The 21,556-nt window shown below is 40.5% G+C and overlaps 1 protein-coding gene across 3 annotated transcripts in view; it reads left to right on the top strand.

The window, feature by feature from the left end:
• stat4 (signal transducer and activator of transcription 4) overlaps positions 1 to 21,556 on the top strand; it is a 284,828-nt gene that overhangs the window by 34,803 nt on the left and 228,469 nt on the right. For all 3 annotated transcript variants that reach the window (XM_031893222.1, XM_031893223.1, XM_031893221.1), the window contains exon 2: positions 12,292 to 12,420. In XM_031893222.1, coding sequence (XP_031749082.1) covers positions 12,293 to 12,420 — 128 coding nt within the window. In that variant the 5' untranslated portion in view covers position 12,292. The remainder of the gene's footprint in view (positions 1 to 12,291; positions 12,421 to 21,556) is intronic.

Below are 21,556 nucleotides of genomic sequence, written 5' to 3'. Positions count from 1 at the left end.
ACAGATTTCACCAGTTGAATTTTATTGGTTTAAATGTAAGCTGCTTCCATTCTCTAAATAATTATCACAGGGTCCCCAAACTGAGTTAGTCTGTAGGGAGGAATGCTTTGGATTTCGTGAGAACTAGGCTGATTTTTCAATCCCGCTACAGGATATTTTCCAGGGATGAGCTGCACCTCAATGATTATGTTCTGGAGGATGGCATTATGAGTAGTAATCAGCATGACTTTATGAAGGTCAGGTCATGTCAGACCAATTTAATTGCTTTTTATGATGAGATTAGTAAGAAGCTGGACAGTGGGGTTGCAGTCGATGTGATCTATTTGGATTTTGCCAAAGCATTTGATACCGTTCCCCACAAACGACTGCTTTCTAAACTAAGGTCTATTGGTCTTAGTGAAGTCGTTTGCACATGGATAGAAAACTGCTACAGGATTGGGTACAGAGGGTGGTTGTTAATGGTACATTCTCTGCTTGGAGTAAGGTTCTCAGTCCCTCAGGGGTCCACTTTTGTTTAACTTGTTCATTAATGACTTAGGGGAGGGTATTGTAAACAATGTATCAGTGTTTGCAGATGACAAAAAACTCTGCAGCCCAATCAATTCCATCCAGGATGTGGCATCCTTGCAGCAGGATCTTGACAAACTAGCTATCTGGGTGACTAAGTGGCAGGTAATATTTAATGTGGATAAATGTACGGTCATGCATCTTGGATGTAAAAATATGCAGTCGCTTATACCATAAATGGGACTGCACTTGGCAATTTCATAATAAAGAAGGACCTTGGAGATAATAAATTTGGCTGTAGCAAGCAATGCCAGGCAGCAGCTGCAAGGGCAAACAAGGTGTTGAGCTGTATTAAAAGGGGCATAGATTCGTGGGAGGATAGGGTTATTTGTTCACTTTACAGAGAGTTAAAGAGGGTACTAAACAGTAGGGATGTAGCGAACCTCACAAAAAAAGTTCGCGAACCCGTTCGCGAACTTCCGCCAAAACGTGCGAACGTTTGCGAACTTTGCGAACCCCATAGATTTCAATGGGAAGGCGAACTTTAAAACCTAGAAAAGCCATTTCTGCCCAGAAAACTGATTTTAAAGTTGTTTAAAGGGTGCCACGACCTGGACAGTGGCATGCAGGAGGGGGATCAAGGGCAAAAATTTCTCTGAAAACTACGTTGTTGACACAGCGTTGCGTTTTGTGCTGTAAAGGGCACAAATCACACTACATTTCTAAACTTGTGTAATAAACTGCTTTAAATCGTCCGGCATCTACATGCCAATCAAGTCGTGTAAAGGTTACAGCTGGTTCACACACAAAGACAAAACACTGCATTTACAAAAAACGCAAAAAGCTTTAATGATACCGTCACGTGAGCGAATAATAGTTTTTACTAGTTGCTTGTCACCTCCAGGACGTTCGTCCTGTCGGTGGGAATATTTCTGTAGTGGTGTGTTTAGCAGTCACCGCGCTTGAGCGCACGTGCATGGTCAGGCAGAGGTAATTCAATGTTCAGTGAAGTGAACCAAAAAACACTGATTCTGCAGTGTGGGCCCAGTTTTGGCCTACTTTATTGATCACCTGCGGTGACCATAAAAGATACAATTTTGCCGCTGTTGCAAAACCCTGCAAAATCAGGAATGTGTACATTCCTGAAAAATTATGTTTTTTTTGTCGCAGCCACTGAAGCATAGAGGCCAGAAAAAATATGTTATATAAATGTTGAAAATATTCGTTTTTTTGTTGTCGCAGCCACTGAAGCACAGAGACCAGAAAAAATATGGTTTATAAATGTTGAAAATATTCGTTTTTTTGTTGTCGCAGCCACTGAAGCACAGAGGCCAGAAAAAATATGGCATATAAATGTTGAAAATATTAATTTTTTTGTTGTCGCAGCCACTGAAGCACAGAGGCCAGAAAAAATATGGCATACAAATGTTGAAAATATTAATTTTTTTGTTGCCGCAGCCACTGAAGCACAGAGGCCAGAAAAAATATGGCATATAAATGTTGAAAATATTAATTTTTTTGTTGTCGCAGCCACTGAAGCACAGAGGCCAGAAAAAATATGGCATATAAATGTTGAAAATATTCGTTTTTTTGTTGTCGCAGCCACTGAAGCACAGAGGCCAGAAAAAATATGGCATATAAATGTTGAAAATATTCTTTTTTTTGTTGTCGCAGCCACTGAAGCACAGAGGCCAGAAAAAATATGTTATATAAATGTTGAAAATATTCGTTTTTTTGTTGTCGCAGCCACTGAAGCACAGAGACCAGAAAAAATATGTTATATAAATGTTGAAAATATTCATTTTTTTGTTGTCACAGCCACTGAAGCACAGAGGCCAGAAAAACTCATGATTTACCTGTCCAAAAAGTTTGGCTTAAAATTAAACCAGTAGGATTTGCACCCTAGTTTGTACGGTGGTGGAGGAGGACGCTAAAGGACAGCTGTGTGTGGAGTCATGCGGCGTGCAGAGAATGACAGCTGCATGGGGAGTCAGAACAAGTCTTCCAGCATGCAGTAATCCTCCGAGATCCATGCCTCATTCATTTTAATAAAGGTCAGGTAATCCACACTTTTGTGACCTAGGCGAGTTCTCTTCTCAGTTACAATCCCTCCTGCTGCACTGAAGGTCCTTTCTGAGAGAACACTTGAGGCGGGCAAGACAAGAGATTGATGGCAAATTGTGACAGCTCTGGCCACAGATCAAGCCTGTGCACCCAGTAGTCCAGGGGTTCATCGCTCCTCAGAGTGTCGATATCTGCAGTTAATGCCAGGTAGTCCGCTACCTGCTGGTCAAGGCGTTCTCTGAGGGTGGATCCAGAAGGGTTCTGGCGCTGCCTTGGCTGAAAAAACTTTGCATGTCTGACATTACAGAGTGGCCAAAGTGCATTGTCCTTGCAGGTGTGCTCGTGGGAGGATTACTGGCACCTCTGCCCCAGACACCTTCCTGGACTGCCTGAGAATGTCCTGCAATCCTGGGTACTTCGAGACAAACTGTTGGACTATCAAATTTAGAACATGTGCCATGCAGGGCACATGTGTTAAATTGCCCAGTCTCAGTGCTGCCAACAGATTGCTTCCGTTGTCACACACCACTTTTCCGATCTTCAGTTGGTGTGGGGTCAGCCACCGATTGGCCTGTGAGTGCAGAGATGACAGGAGTGCAGATCCGGTATGGTTTATGCTTTCAAGGCACGTCATCCCCAAGACAGCATGACAACGGCGTCCCTGGCACGTCGAATAGCCTATGGGGAGCTGGGGGTGCACAGGTGTGGAGGAGGACACAGCAGCAGAGGTGGAAGAAGTCGAGGAAGAAGCCGAGGAAGAAGCCGAGGTAGAGAGCGAAGAAGGAGTAGAGGTGGTGGCAGACCCGCATGCAACCCGTGGCGGTGACACCAACTCCACTGCTGTTGAGCCACGCATTCCCTGCTTCCCAGCCATCACCAGGTTCACCCAGTGGGCAGTGTAGGTGACATACCTGCCCTGACCATGCTTGGAGGACCATGTGTCAGTAGTCATATGGACCTTTGCCCCAACACTAAATGACAGAGATGCGGTGACTTGGCTCTGCACATGCTGGTACAGGTGTGGTATTCCCTTCTGGGAAAAAAAATTGCGGCTGGGTACCTTCCACTGCGGTGTCCCAATTGCTACAAATTTGTGGAAGGCCTCAGAATCCACCAGCTGGTATGGTAAAAGCTGGTGGGCTAAGAGTGCAGACAAGCCAGCTGTCAGACGCCGGGCAAGGGGGTGACTCAGAGGCATTGGTTTCTTACACTCAAACATGGCCCTCACAGAAACTTGGCTGGGGGCAGATGAGCAGGAACTGGTGGTCAAGGTGGAAGGCGGAGTGCAGGGTGGTTGAGACGGGTCAAGGACAGCAGAGGTAGAGCAGTAAGATGCTGGACCAGAACGAGGGTGGCTTTGAGTTTGGCTGCTGCCTTTGAGGTGTTGCTCCCATAGTGCTTTGTGTTTGGCGTTCATGTGCCTTCGCATAGCAGTTGTACCTATGTGGGTTTTGGGCTTCCCAAGACTCAGTTTCTGACTGCACTCATTGCAAATTACAGCAATTTTGTCATAGGCACACACATTAAAAAAATGCCACACTGCTGAGCCTTTTGATGCGGGCTTTCTAGCGGTAACAGTATAAGTTGGCGGGTGCGTTGGCTGGCTGACCATAGGTGTTGATTCATTTTGTTGCCCTACTGTTCCCTGCGAGCTGTCCCTGCTTCTTCTAAGTCTTATTCTCCTCCTGTCTCTCTGACTCTCCGTCTCTCCATCTGAACTATCCTCCTCTTGCTCTCTTCTTCTGGGCACCCACAAAACATCAATCTCCTCATCATCATTCTCCTCAGATGCATCAATTTCTTCTGACAGCTCACAGAAGGCAGCAGCAGCGGGGACCTCATCACACCTTATGTCCATCTCTGTTGTGTTGCCTGCCTGAATTATGATATCTGGTGTAACGTGCTCATCACCTTCATCTTCTTCTGGCAATAATGGTTGCGCATCACTCAGTTCAACAAACTCATGTGAAAACAACTCCTCTGACTCATCCAGTGAAGAAGGGGCGGCGGTGGTGGAGGAAGTGGTACGTGGGGTGCCCATAGCAGAGGAGGATGAGGATGTTGTGGCAAAGTTAGAAATGGTAGAGGATGGGGTTGTGCTGTGTAAGCCAGTCAACTACCTCTTCAGCATTTTTGGAGTTCAGGGTAAGTGCCTTCGGAACACTGGTCGATTTCCTAGGGCCACAAGATATCATAGCAGCACGGCCCCTAGTGCCACTGCGAATGTGAAAAAGCTCACACAGCTAGACACTGGCAACAAGGCCTGCAATGGCAACGTATACAGTAGTGGATATATTTATTGCTGGTGGAAAAATGTCACTCAGGTTATGTTTCTGGACATGGAATTATTATTGTTATTTAGACAGAATGTGAAAAAGCTCACACAGTTAGGTGGCACTTGGTTGAAGACGACACTGGCAACAAGGCCTGCAATGGCAACGTATACAGTAGTGGATATATTATTGCTGGTGGAAAAACGTCACTCAGGTTATGTTTCTGGACACGGAATTATTATTGTTATTTAGACAGAATGTGAAAAAGCTCACACAGCTAGGTGGCACTTGGTTGAAGAAGACACTGGCAACAAGGCCTGCAATGGCAACGTATACAGTAGTGCATATATTATTGCTGGTGGAAAAACGTCACTCAGGTGATGTTTCTGAACACAGAATTATTATTGTTATTTTTAGACAGAATGTCCAAATAAATATCTAAATATCTATATCTAATATATATATATATATATATATATATATATATATATATATATATATCTAAATATCTAAATAATAAGATAAATAAAAAAAAATAATAATAAAACAAAAGTGATCTCTGTTTGGTGCTGGTGGTGAACTACTAGGAGCAGCACACCAGTCCCCAACACAGCTAGACTAATAGCACTGGGCTCTATAAATGACAGTAGCAAAGTAAAAAAACACAAATAAAAAAAAATAATGTGAATGTGTGGTTGGTGCTTAGTGCACTACTATGAGCAGCACACCTGTCTCCAACACACACAGACGGAGCTGCAGTACACAATGAAAAGAAGACTAGAGTAACAGTAAATCAGAAAATAATAGCAGTCCTTACAAGGACTATTGGGTTACAGCAGATGACAAGAGATCAGCAGAACAGCTGCCCACAGCAGCTACATACAGAGCAGTAGAAAGTAGATTACTAGTCAGCAAAGCTACCTAAACTGTCCCTCAAATCCCTGCACAGCTCTCTCCCTATGCTAATACAGAGCAGTAGAAAGTAGATTGCTAGTCAGCAAAGCTACCTAAACTGTCCCTCAAATCCCTGCACAGCTCTCTCCCTACTCTAACTCTTCAAGCACACACAGGCAGAATGTAAAATGGCTGCTGGGCTTCGGTTTATATATGGATGGGAGTGGTCTGGGGGGGGTGGTCCAGGAGGGAGAGCTGCCATGTATCTGCTGGCTCTGGGGTGGCGCCAGCTAAGGTGAACCCAAATTGCGAACATCGCGAAAAGTTAGCGAACTTGCAAACACCCGATGTTCGCACGAATTAGTTCGCCGGCGAACAGGGCAACTAAGCTGGTAAAGGGTATGAGAAGTCTTAGTTATGAAGAAAGACTGATCAGGTTAGGGTTGTTTACACGGAAGAAAAGGCGCTTATGGGGTGAAATGATAACTATGTATAAATATGTATATGTATAAAAGGGGATCCCATAAGGGATGAGGGCACCCATTCTGATTAGAAGAAACAGAGGTTCAGTTTAAATATTTGGAAAGGATTTTTAACTGTGCAATCTGTGAAGTTGTGGAATTTTCTGCCTGAATCAGTCAGAGGCTTCAGATGAGGGTTTTTGCCTTCCTCTGGATTAACTAGCAGTTAGGCAGGTTATATATAGGCATTATGATTAAACTTAACGGATGTGTGTCTTTTGTCAACCCAACTTACTTTGTTACTATGTTACTGTGTTGAGCAGTGCTTTAAAATTAGTGTACTGCTGGGAATTTTTGATCTGTACAAGTCAGGAATTTTCATAAAACAACACACATTTACTTATCCATGAACGCTCCGAGCGTTCGCTCGATCGGGTGCACGACTTTTTTGTATTTTTAGTGCGAAAAAATTGGATCGGTTTTGCCGCTGTTTACAATCGTTCAGTAAAAAAATTTTGTGACTTTTGGATCGCCAAATAGCATTTTCGTGAAATTTGCGATCTTCAGAAATTTTCGTTTCCAATCCGAATTTTTCCAATTCGGGATTCGAACTCGTGTTTTGATAAATCTGCCCCTAAGAAATACAAAGATTTGGAAAGTTTAGAGGGGTCATTTATGATCACAGTTCGGCTATTGCAATTTGAAGTGAATTTAGTCAGAATGCAATGTTTTTCCCCATGATTATATATTTGCAGTCAACAGGCAAAGATGTGCAAGATGCAATTGCAACTGGTAAATCAAAATGGATACATTTGCACTTACTTAACGTGATGACTGTTAGGAAAGGCACTTGTGAAAGGGACTATTTATCTTCCAAACACTCCACCAGAAATAAAAAAAAGTTTTTATTTTTGCATTTTTCAATTTAACATAAAAATACAAAAAAGAACAAAAAACAGAGGGGGAAGCAGGGTGAAAGTGTTAGGAAGAGAGGCAGAGTGTAGAGCTGGGGATATTGGAACCAATTTGTCTTCATTGTTGTGGTGTGCTGTCCGTGGAGTTTTCTGGGGTTTCATGGAAGGTCAACCAGGGGCCCCATATTGCATAACATTTTTTGGGATAACCCCTTGCAAGGTAGGTCAGCTTCTGTTTGGTAAGGGTGTTGTTGACTGGAGTTCTCCAGAATGGTAGGGTTGGGGGAGGGGGCAAGGATTTCCATTGTAAAATAATGGCTTTTTTGGCGTAGTAGAGAAGCTGGAGGTAGTGTGGAGTGGTGTGTAAGACCTAAGTCCTCTGCTACTCCCAGTAGACAAACAATTGGTGACAGAATCCAGGGAAAGCTTGGGGCATCAGAGATATAGTTAACGATTTCTCTCCAAAAGTCCTGCACAGCTGGACAGCTCCAGAACACATGCATATAAGAGCCTGTATCTCGGTCACATTTTAAAGACAGTTTTTTTTTTACTAATATTAAAGTTTCAAGTTACAATTTCCATCTTGTCTTCCTGGAACAGCTCTGGGAGGGAGGCACCAACTCTGTAAATTGTTCTAATTTGATGCATTTGTTGATACATTTGTTAATACATCTTTGGCCCTGCTGAGTATAATCCTTAAATTACATTAAAGCCATTGTTAATAGTTAGCTGCACAACCCCTTTAAGGAGCAATATCATAACTATGCATAAATATATAAGGGGATTATACAATGATCTCTGTGATGCTTTATTCTCCAGTATTTCTGTTTCATTCTTATACATTTTACTACATTGTAGGAACATAATAACAAGAGTACACATTTTGGGGCCGATTCACTAAATGACGCAAAAACAAGTGTTATTTATAGAATGCGTTAAAAATATTATCACTTCTTACATTTTGAGAATTAACGATTGATTCACAAAAATGACACTTGGCTGAATTAAGAAGTGATTTTATTGTCATTATTTATCTGGTGATGGCAGATTTTTAAGCAATATTTTAAAGCATGCAATATATTTCTGCATTATTTCGTAGCAAGCGATATTAGCGCTTGCTTTTACGCACCTAAACTTTACACAACGCACACTACATGACTTCCACCATTTTGCCCATTTCTGCTGTGAGTCGCAAGATGGAGGACGTGGAAAGTGCAGCTGCCTGGGGTGCTACAAAAAAACCCTTGGCGAGGCAAGCGATGGAGAGGAGGGACAACAACGATATTGAAGACAGCAGACAACAAATAAAAAGCTGAAAAAAATGAAGGATCACTAAGGTAGGCTGGGGCATGATAGAGCTGAGAGGAGATGGAGGCATGAGTGCTCACAGATACCAAAAACAAAAGAACACAGTACAAAACACCAGCAGAGGTCTCAATCCACAAAACTCACAATTGCAAGCAGAAAGGAACAAAACAACTTCTATATCAGAGATTTAGGCCAAACCACCAAAAATTCCTATTCCTCTTAATGACAGCAGTCAGAGTTCTGGTCTTGGTAAATATGACAGAACAGAAACTCAACACAAAAAAAAGCAAACGTGCAAACATTCAAACTTCTGCACCTTTGCATTTGTCTTACACTGAAAATGAGGAAGAGAGGCCTGGCTACATTAGCAGCCCAGAATTCTCGGATATTGAAGTTACAGATAAAGATTATCATCCAGAGGAACCAAGTGAAGTGGAACATGAGGAACTTGACACACCCTCCTCACCCAAACAAAGCAAGAAACATAGCATGAGAACAGACTGAGATATCTGAATTTAAAAATGAGGCTATTATTGAGAAATAAGTGCCATTGTATGACCGAATGATTGGAAAATATGCTGCTAAAACTGCTACTGCCGTGAAACATAAATACTGGAAGGACATAGCTGACCATGTCAACAGTGTTGGTGTCTATCTAAGAAGCGTGCAGCACTGCAAAAAAAGATACCAAGACATAAAAAGGGTCCTGAAGAAAAAACTTTCTGATGAATCCAAATATACACATCTTACATTGATATTGTTTATCTGCTTTTCTCTTCAATCTGCTTTTCCTTTTGGCTTACTGCCATTCCTTCCCTTTTTGCTTCTTTCCTGCTTTCTTTACTTTTTTGTGTGTGTGTGTAATAACACACACAAACAAGTAAAGAAAGCAGAAAAGAAGCAAAAAGGGAAGGAATGGCAGTAAGCCAAAAGGAAAAGCAGATTGAACACACACACACACACACACACATACATTTTGGGGGGTTGGGGGGTTTCGCACACTCACACTTACTTGCACACATGCACACAACACGCATTTTGGCAAGTGTACACACACACTTACACAATGATGTGGGTTTTTTTTTTATATCACATCAGGGGTTATTTTGCCTGAAAAAAATGTTTTAATGCCATTGCGGATAGCGTATTTGCCAACCACACTGTGCAATACCTTTTGTGTGTTATTTTGGTACTTTTATTACATTTTCTATGATTTTGGTGCATTTTTAGTCATTTTATAGCATTTTCAGTTTTGCATAGATGTTGTTCGCTTGATTTTGTCTGTAAAACTAATTTGCCCAAGCGAAAATATTCAAACTGTGATTCTGACTGCAGATTTCACTAGGCAAAAAAACCCCATTGATTTTAGTTATTTTTTGGGGATTTTAGTGATTTTATTGCATTTCGCATTGTTCTTTGTTTACTTGTCTTTGTGCTCTGTACTCCACATAGTTTGGTAAATCTATGCATATTGGGCACCAACTGGTCAGCTGCTTAAAAGTAAACATCTTTTCATTTGCTGCAGGTCACTGCACCTGTACAAATGTTGTGCCTTTTATTACATATGGGGGTTATTGCATTATTTTGGAATTTTAGATACTATACATCTTGCATCAGAAACTATCTTGGCCCACCAAAAACCTCACATGTAGCTACTAAGGATCATTATTGATTTGAAAAACCCAACATACTTCGACTTATTCTTCTGATTCTTCTAAATCTTCTTTTTCTTAGGGTCCCTGATTTTCTAAACGCTACTCCTCCTACAGTTTTAGGGGTTGAACACCCAAACTCTCCACACTTCTTTGTCCTATAGCGGAACAAGTTGCTTGTGCTTTTCTAAGAGATCCCGCCCCCAGCTTGTCACTGGGTGACTTCGACTCAAAGTTAGGAAAAGTGGGCACACCCACCAACCACCAATCACAATTAACCTTTTGACTTTTATTGGTTTAAATGTAAAACACTGCCATTCTTTAACTATTAATCCCAGGGTCCTTAAACTTTGCAGAGTTAGTCACTGGGTAATTGCAGTTCCAGGTTAGAAAAGTGGGCGGAGCCAACAACCACCAATAAAATGTCACTCATTGATTTTCAGTGGGGAAATTTAATTTGCTGCCACTTAGACACTATTAAAACCAGGGTCCCCAAACTTTGCACAGTGGTTTTTACTATATAACTGTAAACCAAGGTAAGAAACACTGGGTGACACATGGTACAATAGAAAAAGACACCCTTCTATCCTCAACACGACACACCCTATCAGTTTGGTATAGGCTCAGACAGAAATATGATTTAATTTCAGCTAAATCACTTAATGTGTTATTCCTGAACAACCCTGATTTCCAACCGGGATTGCACCCCCACTTCATTAGAAAATGGTCTGAGGTGAAATCATATGAAGCGCTTAAATAAAAAACCAACCGGAACACCTTAAAAATGTATGAATATCTTCAGTTGAGGCACTTCGCCAAGCCATACAGTGACAATGCTAAACTGACCACCTTAACCCCATTCGAGTTAATCGCCAAGAGAGGTCTTCCACAAAAAGGGTTGATCTCCAGAATATACCAAATTCTCTCCGAACCCAAGACAAGCACAACCATCAGACACCCCTATATGAGCAACCCCTCTCGGAGGAAGATTGATCACTTACATGGGGAAACGCTAAAAAAATGATCACCTGTTCTAGACAGAAGGAACATATTTATAAAATTCTTATGTTCTGGCACCACAACCAGAACTCTCTGTTTCCTAACCATCCTCCACTATGCTGGAGAAATTGTGGAGAGATCGGTACTCTTCCACATATCTTTTGGTTTTGCCCGTTGATATCTCAATTTTGGTTAGAAATATCAGAACTACTGAGAAAGCTAGGCAAACCACTCCCAAAGACTAGCAAACCAAATCAAACATTAATCAATTACATCCTAACAGCCACTCGAATCTCCATAGCAGCAAATTGGAAAACTCCCCTCCCTCCTACATTAAGTGAAATTAAACAGAGAGTGGAGTCAAATAAGGCATTCGAAGCTAGAATTGCTAGGATAACCAATAGAACCCCTAACTTCCTCAAAATCTGGACCCCCTGGGAACTGTTTGTCAGTGAACACTGAAACTTTATCAAAACCCTTAAGAGTATGTATTTAATTTGTACTCCATGGTTTATTTTCTCTGTTATGAAACTTTGATGCTGTTGAAAACTTTTATACTATTGTTATTTGACTTTGATACATTACATGCATATATTTTTTCTTTTCAACTTTATATGCTGTAAATTCAACTTTGTTAAACTTAATAAAATACAAGTTACAAAAAAAAGAAACACTGGGTGAAGTCAACCACAGCCAATCAGTGACTTCAAATTTTTCAAACCAATATGAAGTTTGTTCTCAAACTTCCCTTTCTAGTTTACAAATGCAGGCACATAGCATCATAGTTACAAAGGTTATTTGGGTTGAAAAAGACAAGTAAGTTAAGCCACTTCTAAATGAACCCCAGTACACATGCATCACTTACATAAACATATCTATCTATATACGCACATATACTATATACTATAATCTTTACTAAACTAACTGATCTTAAAAACACTGTAGCCTTGGGTATAATGTCATCCAAACTACTCTTAAAGGCATTAATAGAGTATGCCATTGTAAAATCAGAAAGGCAGTCCACAACCTCACTACCCCTAACTGTAAGAATCACCTATGCTGCTTTAAATAAAGCAGCATATAGATAAACTAAGCAGTGTTTCTGCTGGCATTTTACAAGTAGCAGAGAAACCACATCATGTGAGATTAGTCTATGAAAATTAACAGCTGTACTAAATTTGATAAAAATATGCTCTGACTAAAAATTATTTAATTGCAGTATGTCTCAGTGGAATCAGGTTCAACGTTTGGAGCAAAGATTTTTGGAACAGGTTGACCAATTTTATGATGACACATTTCCAATGGAAGTACGACACTTACTGGCATCATGGATAGAGGGACAGGATTGGTAAGAATTTTATTTTTACAATAATTTTTTATTCAGATTTTCAAAAATGAAAAACAATGTCACATGTATATGAGGCCTGATTGTGCCACCTTATATAAAATATTGGCAAATATAAAAAAATGTCATTAGTAAAAAAAGGAAAAACACAACAAGTTGCAACTGGAATTAGGGTCACTGGTGTATTGTTGCAAATATTTGCAGTCAGAAATAACTTATACTTGATCTTTTAATACCTAACTCCAAAGTACTAACATGGCATGGCATATATATATGTATCTTATTGGGCTTGTTCAGATCGACTGAAATGAACCACATGGTGGCCAAATAGTTTATAGGGTGATCTTTACAGTTAGTACTATAGTTATGAAATAATACTGCTAAGTAATAATATTAGTGACACATGGCTACCCGCATCAGATATGTAATTGAGACCCTTTGGGGCGATTCACTAAAGGTCGATAAAATGAGCGCTATTTATAGCATGCGTTAAAAATGTTATCACTTCTTATTTTTTGCGACTTAACGCTTGATTTACTAAAAGGACACACGTCATAATTAAGAAGCAATTTTCTTTGCGTTATTTAACTTGTGATGAGTGATTTTCTTGCATTATTTCCCACCATGTGCGCTATTTCCTGTCGCCCGCGATATATTTCGATGTGTGCAATATTTAGTGCACAATATTACGCATGTAACCATTACTTTCGGAAAACTACTGTTCTGAAAATTACCATTTTCCTGAAAACTGGAAGATGCATCACTCTAGGGCAGTGATCCCCAACCAGTGGTTCGTGAGCAACATGTTGCTCTCCAACCCCTTGGATGTTGCTCCCAGGGGCCTCAAAGAGATGCCCATTTTTGAATTTCTGGCTTGGGGGCAAGTTTTGGTTGCATAAAACCCAGTGTAAAGCCAAACAGAGCCTTCTATTGGCTTCCAGTCCACACAGGGGCTACCAAATAGCCAATTATAGCTCTATATTTGCACCCCCAGGAACTTTTTTCATGCTTGTGTTGCTCCCCAACACGTTTTCCATTTGAATGTGGTTCCCGGGTATAAAAGGTTGGGGATCCCTGCTCTAGGGCAATCACATACTTGAAAAAATCAGACTGCAAACTACATGTTGTGTTGCCAAAAGCTCAGGAACCGCAATTTTCTTTAAGTACCACCTGCCCCAAGTAGGTGTTAATATTCGCACAGATTAATGCGATAGTTTGCTCGTTTAACGCTTCATATACTTTTGTGAATCATGTGTTAGTACTATTTCTATTAGCTAATTAATTGGAACATCCTTAAATCTAATCCATATTTGACACCTACAGTATTTTCGATGATAAACCACGGATCTCTTTTAGAAAAGCTAAGAGTATATGTAATATACAAGTAAACTTGGAAGTACCGTTCATTCTCGTCCGAACCCGTTAAAGGAACAGTAACACCAAAAAATGAAAGTGTATAAAAGTAACTAAAATATAATGTGCTGCTGCCCTGCACTGGTAAAAGTTGTGTGTTTACTTCAGAAAGACTACTATAATTTATATAAATAAGATGCTATGTAGCCATGGGGGCAGCCATTCAAAGGAGAAAAGGCACAGGCACATAGCAGATAACAGATAAAACACTATTGTATTCTACAGAATTTATCTGTTATCTGCTATGTAACCTGTGCCTTTTCTCCTTCTTTCCAGCTTGAATGGCTGCCCCCATGGCTACACAGCAGCTTATTATATAAATTATAGTAGTGTTACTGTAGCAAACACACCAGTTTTACCAGTGCAGGGCAACAGTGCATTATATTTTTATTACTTTAAACCTCTTTCATTTTTTAGTGTTACTGTTCCTTTAAGGGTATGTACAGGTGTGATAAAAATAAATGTATCACATGTAGGTATGTAACCCATAAAACTGGCCAGTTTGTATCCTCAGTGACAGACGAAACCTTCTACATCAAACAACATATAATAGGGTTGATTCACTAAAGTGCGATAACGCATTTTGCATGCTTTTTTGCTAAAAAATTGCTGCAAAAAACCCCCGCATGATTCACTAATGTATTATCGCATGCGTTAAGTCGCATATCGCGTGCGTTAATTAGCGCGCAACCACATTCGTTAATTTTACTGCATTGCGTTACTTAGCGTGCTGAAATAATACTAACGCATGATTCACAAACACTTAGACGCGCTAAATATCGCATTACTCTATGCGAAAATTGACACCTACTTGGAGCAGGCAGTAATTATAGAAACGTACAGTTCATGAGCTTTTGGCAACACAATATGGACTTTGCTGTGTGATTTATTCAAGTATGTGTTGGCCCTAGAGTGATGCAACCTCCAGTTTGCAGGGAAATGGTCATTTTCAAAAAAAGTAGTTTTACAAAAAGTAGCGCACGTGCATTAATTAGTGTGCGCAGCAAGTAGCGTGCTGCGTTAATTAGCGCGCGTTGCATCGAATTAGTGAATCGTGCGTTAAGACGCAAAAAATAAGACGCGATAAAATTTTTAATGCATGCTATAAATAGCGCTCGTTTTAACGCACTTTAGTGAATCAACCCTAATGTGTATATTGAAGGGTGTTTTTTAGTTAATATCCTGTAAATGTGGATTACAGTATATAGGACAGACCAAAAGGAAACTTAAGGACCTGTTTAGGGAACATAGACTTCAAATTTTGAAAAACAACAAATCCCTGATTTTTTTTTTTTTTATGAATTTTTTAATGGTGATCTAACAGGTTTACAATTTATGGGTATAAAAAATAAATTAATTCTTCCAGCTCTGAACAAACTTGACTAGTGAATTATATGAAAAAGAAAATTATTGTGTTTATTAATTACAGACTTTATTCCACTGTTGTCTTAACAAAATGTTTGATTTTATGTAATTTAAGGATGCTGCCGCTTTGCAGAGCGATTTGACAAAATTGGAAAACTGGGCAGCAAACTGGAAAATGAGGTTCAATGTTGTTAAGTGCAAAGTAATGCACTTTCGTAGAAATAATATAAACGCAAACTATCTACTGAATGGTAGTGTGTTGGGGGGATCCTTAATGGAGAAGGATCTAGGGGTTTTTGTTGATAACAAGTTGTCTAATGCCAGGCAGTGTCATTCTGTGGCTACTAAAGCAAATAAAGTGCTGTCTTGTATAAAAAAGGGCATTGACTCAAGGGATGAGAACATAATTTTGCTCTTTATAGGTCCCTGGTAAGGCCTCACCTTGAGTATGCAGTGCAGTTTTGGGCTCCAGTCCTTAAGAAGGATATTAATGAGCTGGAGAAAGTGCAGAGACGTGCAACTAAACTGGTTAAGGGGATGGAAGATTTAAACTATGAGGTGAGACTGTCGAGGTTGGGGTTGTTTTCTCTGGAAAAGAGGCGCTTGCGAGGGGACATGATTACTCTGTACAAGTACATTAGAGGGGATTATAGGCAGATGGGGGATGTTCTTTTTTCCCATAAAAACAATCAACGCACCAGAGGTCACCCCTTTAGATTAGAGGAAAGGAGCTTCCATTTGAAGCAGCGTAGGTGGTTTTTCACGGTGAGGGCAGTGAGGTTGTGGAATGCCCTTCCTAGTGATGTGGTAATGGCAGATTCTGTTAATGCCTTTAAGAGGGGCCTGGATGAGTTCTTGATCAATCAGAATATCCAAGGCTATTGTGATACTAATATCTACAGTTAGTACTAGTGGTTGTATTTATAGTTTATATGAGTGTATAGATTGGTAGGTGTGGGTTAGGTGTGCTGGGTTTACTTGGATGTGTTGAACTTGATGGACACTGGTCTTTTTTCAACCCTATGTAACTATGTAATTATGTAACTATGTAACTAAGTGTAGCTTTTAGGGCTGGTTCCCATGGTATTTTAGTCCCCCATTTCTATGTTCCTTCACTTATGTATGTGTACATATTTATTGGAATGTTACCCCACTATAATATATTTGTATATTTGTTATTAATTATGGCCACAGTGTATACATATATCTTTGATGCATAGGCATTTTATGTCATTTGATGGTTTCATATTAGTTTATTGTTTTTTATTTTCTATAATTGTATTATTCTAATACAATTGGATGATTGGGTAATCCCTGTTGGTTTTTTACATATTGTGTAAATTTTTATTGTATTTGTTTTTTTGATCACCCATACAGGTGGCTATTTTCTTAAGAATGGTTGTGCATAGTTGTGGCTTCTGTTTACACTGTTTTTCCTGTGGTCTCGTGGTGGTTTGTGTTTTTTTTCATTGATGGGCAGAATGCACATTATTGTAGGTATGAATTTGGCACCTGATGAAGTCTTCTTGATGACAAAATGTGTTGGGCTGATGGGTTGATTTGTTTTGACTTATGATTTTTATTCTATCAGTACAATTTTATTTATTTAATAAATTTGTTGATACATGTTGCACTAGGGGAGCACACCTTCTTTGCTCTCTTTACTATGAGTTTGTGCCAACATGGTTTTATGCATAACTGATCTTGCCAAACTAATTTATGCCTTTTATAAGGAAATGTGCAGGAACCTCAGCTCTGGGTTGACAGTGGATGTGATCTACTAAGAATTTGCTATAGCATCTGCTACTGTACCACACAGAAGGTTATTGGTAAAATTAAGGAATATTCACCTGGAGCACCTGGATAGAGAAGTGGCTGAAGGATAGATTACAATGAGTGGTGGTAAATGGAACATTTTCTAATTTGATCAGTGTTGTAAGTTGAGTACCACAGGTGTCTGTCCTTGGTCCTTTGCTTTTTTACTTGTTAATGACCTGGAGGTAGGCATTAATAAGTTCTGTTTCTATGTTTGTTGATTATACTAAGTTATGCAAAACTATAAGTTCCATGCAGGATGCTGCTACTTTGCACAGAGATTTTACAAAATTGCAAAAATGGGCAGCAAAATGGTAAATGAGGTTCAATGGTTATGCACCTTGGTAGAAATAATATAAATGTAAGATATAAATATACGAAATGGAAGTGTGTTTTTTCTATTCTTATTTGAGAAATATATGGGATTTTTGTAGATAACAAGTTGTCTAACTCTAGGTTTGCTTCATTACATGGCTAATGCAGCAAATAAAGTAGTGTCTTGCATAAAAAAGGCATTAACTTACCGTATATACTCGAGTATAAGCCGATCCGAATATAAGCCGAGGTACCTAATTTTACCTAAGAAAACTGGAAAAACGTATTGACTCGAGTATAAGCCTAGGGTGGGTAATGCAACCGCTACTGCTAAGTTTCAATAATCAAATAAATAACAGATAAATAAATAATAGATAACTTTAGGGAAGCTGCCAAACTAATTGTCAAGTACTTGGACACCAGTGTACAAGTCCCACCACAGTACTACAATAGTAGTTACAAGGGCAAAATAATTCTTGATGCCGGACTTAGTACAAATTTAATTTTTGTAAATAACAAGTTATTGTACCAATTACTTACTCTGGCTCGTTGTGCAGATGGATATGCACTGTATTGCTCCGGCTTTTTCTTGCACATATTCATGAATGGCCTCAGCGTGTGCGGGTAAAGAGGAGGGGGTGATGGCGATATTATAAGCGCTGCGCACATAGTTGCCACCCCGCCCATTCTCCTGACAGAGATAAAGACTGGCATGTGTTTTGGCTGGCTAGCTACTCGATAGGATGGCATGGAAGGTTACCCAGGTGCCAGATTGCCCGGCCGTGCTGTTTCCTGTTTGGCCTCATATTGTTTTGTCTCCATTCACCCAGCTAAAGCCACGTGTTCTTCTCACATGCGCTGTGCCTCCAGTAGCCACCACTGTACACCACCACAGCATTTATGAATTTTAACCATTACAAGTTATGCGGACAGAGGGGAGAATTGACATGCCTAGTTTATGGCCAATTGAAAACATCCAGGTGTGGAGACTGACTATATTTACTGACTGCAATGCAAACACTTTCAGTATTCGCCTCACTAGACATTATCTCAAGCTGTAGACGCAGGGGATAATGGGAGTAGGGAAGCTGTCCGTCTCCGAGGCAACGCTCGCTGGAGCTCAAAATCCGCTTGCCAGTTCACTACGCAACTTACGTTACCGTATGTATTCATTAACGCTATGTTGCTTGTCTACACTCTTAGCGTAATTTCTGACGCAGCGAAGGCTTCACTTTGCAGCACGTCAGCGCCGTATAACCAGTACTCCTGAAGTGTAGCGTTATCAGCGTAGTTGCGGCCTGGGCCGGCTGACTGAGCGAGAGAGAGAAATCGGAGTGGAAAGACCGACTCGGGGGGTATGTAAGTGGGAGAGGGGGCAGCGGGGTGGGGGGAATTATGATGGGCGAACTTAAGGTGCTCTGTCTGGTACAGGGATAGGGGGTAGGTAACTGAGCACACTGGGAAGGCCCCCCGTTGATGGCGGTGAGTGCGTGTGCGACAGGCACACGCCTTCATGAAGGGAACATTCCAGTAGGTGCACTGAATCTGGCGATATATTGCTCGGACCCCCCTACCCCCCCTGCGACTGCGGGGAGTGCGTGCGGAGAGACACACGTCCATAGGATGGGGGGTGCGAGCGCAATACATCACCAGATCGAGAGTCAGCTGGGAGGGAGGGAGGTATACCCGAGTATAAGCCGAGGGTTACTTTTTGAGCACATTTTTTGTGCTGAAAAACTCGGCTTATACTCGAGTATATACGGTAATAAATGAAAACATAATTTTGGCTCTTCATAGGTTTCTGATAAGGCAATACTTTGAGTGCAGTTTTGCTTTCCAGTCCTTAAGAATGACATTAATGAGCTAGAGAGAGTACAAAGACAAGCATAAAACAGGTGAAATCAAATGAAAATTTAAATTAAGAGCATAGACTGCTTGTGAGAGGGACATGATTACTACTTACAATTACATTAGATGGCATTATAGACTGAGGGAGATCTTTTCTCCCTTAAAAAAGACCAACACATCAGTGGTCAACCCCCCATTATAATAGAGAAAAAGAACTTTTATTTGACCAGCATAGCTGGTTCTTCATGATGAGAACAGTGAGGTTGTGTGGAATGCCCTTCCAAGTTGTGATGGCAAGTTCTATTACAGTAATGCCTGAAAGAGTTGCTTGGATGATTTATTGAACAGGGATAATATCTAAAGATATTGTGATACAAAAATCTACAATATATAGACGAAGGGTTGGTGTGTGAGCTGGATGAGTTGGTGTGTGAGCTGGGGGGAGGAGACGCAGCTGCTGGGGGGGAGACACAGAAGGACGCAGGGGGGAGCGGGGGGGCTGCAGGAAGGATGCTGGAGGATGTTGCGGACGCATGTGCAGTAGAGACAGTGAGGGAAAGGGAGTGGGCATCCCTTGTTAAAGATGGCGGCGCCGTTCACTGAAACAAGTATGTAGAATGTAGTAGGTGTATCTCTGTAGGCAAGCCGGAACTATAGCGTTTTTACATAGCAATAGTAGTACTATTTAATAGTGTGCTTAATAGATTTTGACTTTCGTTGTCCTTTAAAAAGGGGTGAGATTGCCTCTAAGAAATAGTCAAGCTGTCTGTAAGCAAATCAGCTAGGTATGTGCAATCTCCTGACATAAAGCCACATTTTACTTTAGAAGTACTAGGTGAAATGCATCTGCCATATTTCTGTAAGCAAATCAGGAAGGTATGTGCAATCTCCTGATGTCCCTCTCACAAGCAGTACTCTTTGAATGGAGTGCACGATTAATCTGGTTACTTTCCAGTCTTTCTAAGGTAAAATCTGAGAATAATGTTGTACAAATCACGACTGCTGGTAGGTCTATGAACCATTCTGGAATCCCCCAATTACATACATTGTTGCACCTTGATCTGTTGTCTGTGCCCTCAAGCTGAGATTGCAACTGTAGTGTATCTTGTTTGAGGGCATCTAAAACAGTTATTATAACATCCATTTTATTTTCTATTGTGTCAAAACAATATCATGCTGAGATCATGTATCTGCTCTGAGATACATGTAGCGATCTCCTAGGCTGTCTTTGGCATTTGTTGTTGTAATAGGATTTTAAAGGACCTCTACATTCCCAGAAGTACTAGGCTGCCTGAGGGGTAAGTTTGGTTGGGATGCCAGACCCATCCATGAGTCTTCTTGTGATCACATTTCGGTTGTTGATGGTGTCTGTGGCCTAGTTAGGTATGATGTGACTGTTCTAGGCCTTTCTGTTCCTGTTCCCGTGCCATCCGATTGTCCCAGAGGGTGAAAATCGGATCAGTTTTCGGCTGTTGACGTGATAGATGAGGTAAAGGAACCCATAGATGAGGAGCGATCTTAATGTGCAGCCATCTTGGATCGTGCCTTGCGTGACCTCCCTTGCTAATATACCTTTTTTTACTTCTGACATGGTTTAGTGTAATCCCTCCCTTTATGCACAGCCATTACATGTTCTCTATCTCTAAGTTGCAAACTTTTTGTACATTTTTAAAACGATTTATAGGTATTATTAAACATGGGACACTGGTATGAGGTTTTCAACAGATACGAACTGTGATTTGGGTACATACACTTTTTGAATCGCTTACATAAGTGCTTTTTCTATGTATTTTCCTCCTCTTCGACTATACTACAGTCAAAGAGATAAGGAGAGCTCAGCTGGAAGAGAGGGTGGGGCTTCATGCTGTACCAGGAAGTAGAGGAAAGGAGCTTTCAATTTATAATTCAGAAACCAGATCAATCAGGCATGCCCAAAAGGCTCTCCTTTCATAAGTGCATTTTCTATGTGTTTTCAGTTAATCGAGCAGTCATGAATGAGCACAGAAAAAAATCTGCTGGTGCACACTGGCTTCTGATTCTCAGTGCACTCTCATGAAATGTGCAAAAAGTCTCTCCTCTTTGACTATCCTGTAGTCAAAAGATAAGGAGAGCTCAGCAGGAAGAAGGGGCGGGGCTTCATGCTGTACCAGAAAGTAGAGGAAAGGAGCTGGAGATTTCAATTTATAATTCAGAAACCAGATCAGACGTAATGCAGGGACTAAGGTTTGTTATTCTGGGGGTTGTTTAGAGTAATTTTAAAAATATAAAAAAAAAGATTTACTTTGTCTTTAACACTGGATAGGACACGTAATATGGATTATTTGATGTATATTTTAATCTCCTTTCATACAATGTTTATTGTTGTTGCTCCATTTGTATATTA

This window comes from Xenopus tropicalis, chromosome 9 (genome assembly GCF_000004195.4).
Source record: "Xenopus tropicalis strain Nigerian chromosome 9, UCB_Xtro_10.0, whole genome shotgun sequence".
Taxonomy (NCBI): Eukaryota; Metazoa; Chordata; class Amphibia; order Anura; family Pipidae; genus Xenopus; species Xenopus tropicalis.
This window is presented reverse-complemented; position numbering and strand designations above follow the sequence as displayed.